Raw genomic sequence first — 4,996 nt, 5'->3', positions numbered from 1 at the left:
GCTAAGTCAGATATTGATATGTACTAAAACTCTCCAAAAACAAAAGATTTGAGAGATGAATGGTACTATACTTTCATCTCTGGAACATTATTCATTTGACAATATGTCTGACTCAGAGCTGACAATTTTAGTAATATTTTTATTATAAGCCGCTAAACTAAAATCTGCGAGAATGGTCAAACATCAAGATAACGATATTTCTGGTATTCTTCTGAAAGCAAAAAGCGTTTCAACGGCAAAGATTACCTTTTTAATGTAACGAAGAAGCGAAACCACAACATGTCTCTGAGAGTTTCTCTGAATTTCGATCCCATTTGGTAATAAACATAAAAGTTGAGAGAACAGTTCACCATTCGCAGCGTGTTAATAATGTTCCACAAAACAAGTGTGACATTAGCATAGCGTTTGTAATAGTTCAGCTCATTCACAAAATAAATGGCCATTTGAACTGTGACCACCGGTGTCATACAGACGATGAAAAGAATGGAAGTGGCGATAAGCATCTTGGTCAGAGCCACCTCTCTACCAGAAGGTCTTGCTTTCGTCGTGTCGTTGTTGTAGGTGGTGGTGGTGGTCTGGTCTCGCCAGGTGACAGCGTGACGCAGTTTGACGGCGGTGATGGCGGTGGTGATGACAGTGACAACGATCACAACTAGTGGAAACAACATGGAGTAGATGAAGATGTCGAAAATGTCGATAATTTCCTTGTTGCTCAGGTAATAACTGTGGAGGGAGGAAGAAATCTCATGTAGATATTAATGTATCGTCACGTTCTATAATGAAACTTTATCCTGCGTCTAATATCTAGACCTCCCACTTGTTGTTGACGAACAGGCATGTTAGCAATAGTCTTAAGATTGCATGAATTATTTCTATTATTTTAATTTATCTAGCTATAAACTCTGCTTGTATTTTTCTCAGTAAACTCGATGATATAGCCAGACGTGCAATTGGTCTGCACGAGCAAGAGTGGCTATGGTAAGAAATGTTTGTGATTTCCTCCTAGTTAAGGGTTTGTATTTGTCATCACCTTCATCTCTTTCTCAGATGTTATTAGAGGAACACTGAACAAAGCCAGGGAGGACAAGTCGTTGTAGATCTTACATTCTTGTGTACAAGACTATCGTGTTGTGTGAACTTCGTGTAAACCTAATGATAGGACTTCATCTCGGAAGGTAACTAGATTAAAAGATGTAAGATGTAGAAGTGAAAAAGAAAAACTACTGGATACCAAACGAAAAAAAAAAATGCATTGCCAAATGAAAGTCAATTTTTCCTCCCACCTTGTGACGTAGATCACACTTTTGCTGGTGTTAGTGGCCAGATCGTAGACGGTGACCGCCTTGTGCTTTGGACCGGCGATGGCGCACATTCCTCCGACAAGGACGACAGTGGCGACTGTGATGATGACGGCCATGGTGGAGGTCTTGATGTACCTCTGTGCTTTGAAGGGACTGACCACACAGAAACACCGCTCACACGCGATTGTTGTCGACACAAACATGGAGGCCCACAGGAAACCAGCTGGACCTGAAGGAGATGAAGACCACAGTGTTTGATGGCAATGACCATTTAAGAAAAAACATTTTCTTGTCATTGTTATAGTTCCAGTCACTGAGTTCAGCAGAACGCCAATCTGATTAAGATTAGATAAAATTTAAATGACAATATTTTAACTCACAATATTTTGTGTATTAATTTAGTAGCTACTAAGAAGTGTAATGTAATGGTTTAAAGAAGTTGTAATTGGTTCTAAGAAACATGTGTAAGTCGATAACATTAATTTACCAGGAAAGTATTGAATAAAAAAATTTAACTCCACTCCGAGCAATTCTCTTAAAGCCTCCTCTACACCGCCACAAAAGGTAACGGTGATGGTCACGAGGTCCGTCAGTGTTAAAGCAAAGACACACAAGTTGATTCTCTCTCTCAAACCCAGTTTATAGAACACGGCGGCGCACAGAATGTTGCCTGGAAAGCCGAATAAAAACAGCAACGGTTTCAGTCCAACATTTATAACACCTATTACCCAAAGGGATACCTGTACAACAGAAATAATAAGACCGTTTTACCTTAATAATCCCATTAGCGTCATCCAAAGGAACATATTATATTTTATACTATTATATTATATCTGAAGTTCAGCCTGTACCGGTGGGTTTATTCACCTTTGTTTTTTATTCATCAATATTATTATTATTTATAGTAAAATGAGATAAATTTGGAGTAGCTCCAATGCTGAGTTTTATAGTTAGAATTTTATTTCTATTCTATCCGTTAAAGTAGAAAAAGTGAATGAATTTGTGACAAATGTATTGCCTACCTCATTGCTGATGATATTATCAACTCCTTTCACCAACATTTTTTCAGTGTCTTCCTTAACCTGTGACCTAGTCGCTGTCTTCATGTCGACTATAATGTGGTCGTGAATGAAAGGTACTGTCATCACGTTGCAATAGTTTGTCCATGTAGTTATATCCATGGTGCCGCTTTAAGTCAATTTACATACCATCCGATTCTGTATTCGTGTGACCAAAACAAACACACAGCATTTTAAGGAAAGTCAGACAAATCGCTTAAAATGTTCATTCAAAAGTTGTGTAAAAATTTCTGAAAGGTTAAAGAGTTCATAATTTTTGTAGATATCAGAGAACGGAAGTCGTTCACCGTTTCAATTTGGTCTTTCTTTGAGCCAGGTAAGGTTGGAATTAACATACGCTTTGTTGTAGCTCAGTTCTCTTGCCATTCATGTGGCTAACTAAAGTGGTGGTGTAAAAATGTGTAAATACATGTTAACAGGTAAAAGAAAAAGCTTTTTGAGAAATAATTGCGGTAGAAACAGTTATGCCAAACGCCGAATTATTTCTTTTCGCATTTGATCAGCAGATTATGGATTGTTGATTTTCTACCTTTTCAACAACAAACCAAGACTCTTTCTGACAGAAATTTCACGCCACCAACACGTTGTGTAGCATCAATATGTCCAAAATAAAAACACGGTTGGTGAAGTAATACAAGGGAAGTAAGGATGATCGTAACTGCTAATGTCAGTGTAATAATGAGAGTGATTTCCCTTAGCCTAAGTGGCTATAGGGGATGATCTCTACGTCGCTTTTGGTCTTTTTCTATTAATCTGAGTCAAGCTTTGTGTACAATATACATCTATGCATCTATAACGCAATTTCAAATATTCCTGGATTTAAGTTTGTGCCTGCGGCAGTTTTCTTCTTGTCTTCACCGTTTTATTTCTACTGTCACGTCAGCGCCATCTTGCCATAGCTTACATGTTAGATCTGAGGATCAGGAGTGGAAACTTCGGACTGATTCCTTTTCTACAATTGCTCCAGAAAGTTTTGATGTGAGCTGTCACAACAAGCTTCGTGTACAGCAAACAAAGGTCTGTTGGATTAACATTGTGCATCTTTCTGAAACTAGTTTGTGACCGTTAGCATGATGTTTTCGTTTTGCTACCATATTTCTGTCTGCGAAAGTTAAGCCATTCCACTGAAGATTGACATTGAGTTTCCATTAAAAAGCATCGCATTAACTCCCAGCTACTTTTAAAAGCAGAACTTTATTCACTTACTGAAGGTTTCAAGCAATGGCAAGGATACAGACTGCATTTCTACTGATGGCGTTATTTAACATGAGTGGCTTAACTAAGTGGACAGGCAATAATCTTTTTGGTTTTTAGATTGACGTTGATTATTGATGTCTGTGCTTTTCTTTCTTTAGTTTATTATTTTTGCAAAGAACTTTGAGCCTGCCTTTGGTGTTATAAAGCACTTTATAAATCAACTTTATTACTATTATCCGATAAAATATTTAGCAGGTTCAGGTAGATATTACAAAATCAATGCCAGTCTATATCTGTCGGAGACATGTCTGAGTTGTACCTTTTCACTGTATTCTTGCACTTGTGAGGCGCTGTCAATCACCACATATACATGAACGAGGATCTTTATCTTAAGCAGTATTCGATAAGTCTCGTTCTAGAAATTTTGGATTGATGAGACCTACTTTATTTGAAAAAATGCAAAGGCTGTTCATCTAGCAGACTACTGGTTCCTTTACATTCACCTCAGTATTTTCTTGCCACCTTATTTGTATGATTGATTTTATTTCTGTTCCTCTCTCTGCTGGTTAAATAGCAATGTACATTTCGTTTACATTAGTGAGCTTAAAATTGTTTGTTAATAGCGTCTAGCTAGTTTATCAGCCTTTTCATTCCTTTTTATTCCAATATTTCAGGGTTTCCCAACGGAACCTAATGTTTCTATTTTCATTGTTAATTTTAATGTATGAGAGACACTGTCTCTCAAAAATGTCATTAATGTTTGATGACAGTTTAAAGACAGACATCGCGCCACTCACCTGTCTGTTTACACCGAGAGAAAGCCAACGTTTCTTGTCCAAATGTAGGTATGTGCACTTCGTTCACGTGAGTCCTTAATGCTTACGGACGGTGTAATTACTTTATAAATCAACCAACTATAAGCAAAAAGTGCTCCACCTAACAGTCTGCTAACCATGTCTATTCCATTGCCATCAAGTGAAACATTTTTGGGCAAAAGTTGTTTAAGTTTTTGATACTAGCTTATTGTTCTTACAAAGTTGTCCCAAATCATAGTTTTTCTTAGACTGTTGCCGACAGGCGTTCTTCTACTGTTTTCTACCTGATTATTTCACCACAACTCTCCAGGGCAAGACTGAGAATATCCAATCTCTTGTAGGGTACAAGAGGGAGATTTTATATCGCAGCCTTTATTTTCCCAACTCATAAAGGTAAACGATTAAAGCAGAATTTCATTTGTGATGTCTCAGTTGATTGTAATGCTGTATTTTATTAGCTTAATTGTTCCAGAAAATTCTACTTATAAAATGACAGCAAATTGTTGACTTGTAGCATTTTTAAAACCTGGCTCTATTTCTCTAGTTTATGTGTCTGCACTAATTACTTGTGATAAATATTTAAAATAATTTGATATTTAAGTGC

The 4,996-nt window shown here is 37.1% G+C and overlaps 1 protein-coding gene across 1 annotated transcript; it reads left to right on the top strand.

Annotated features, from left to right (window-relative positions):
* Positions 1 to 500: 500 nt before the first annotated feature.
* On the top strand, positions 501 to 2,105 carry LOC112570748. Its single transcript, XM_025249345.1, has 3 exons — positions 501 to 716; positions 922 to 978; positions 1,318 to 2,105. Exons 1-3 carry the CDS (start codon positions 676 to 678, stop codon positions 1,532 to 1,534), a joined length of 315 nt encoding a protein of 104 aa, XP_025105130.1. The 5' UTR covers positions 501 to 675; the 3' UTR covers positions 1,535 to 2,105.
* The last annotated feature ends 2,891 nt before the right edge of the window (positions 2,106 to 4,996 follow it).

The sequence above is a fragment of the Pomacea canaliculata genome, linkage group LG8, assembly GCF_003073045.1.
Source record: "Pomacea canaliculata isolate SZHN2017 linkage group LG8, ASM307304v1, whole genome shotgun sequence".
Taxonomy (NCBI): domain Eukaryota; kingdom Metazoa; phylum Mollusca; class Gastropoda; order Architaenioglossa; family Ampullariidae; genus Pomacea; species Pomacea canaliculata.
This window is presented reverse-complemented; position numbering and strand designations above follow the sequence as displayed.

Bases quoted from the DNA above. Each gene is read 5' to 3' on its own strand.
- LOC112570748 (XM_025249345.1), top strand. From the start codon at position 676: ATGAAGATGTCGAAAATGTCGATAATTTCCTTGTTGCTCAG. The intron at 717-921 runs GTAATAACTGTG...TATTTTTCTCAG, and splicing joins ATAATTTCCTTGTTGCTCAG to TAAACTCGATGATATAGCCA. The intron at 979-1,317 runs GTAAGAAATGTT...TGCTGGTGTTAG, and splicing joins CACGAGCAAGAGTGGCTATG to TGGCCAGATCGTAGACGGTG.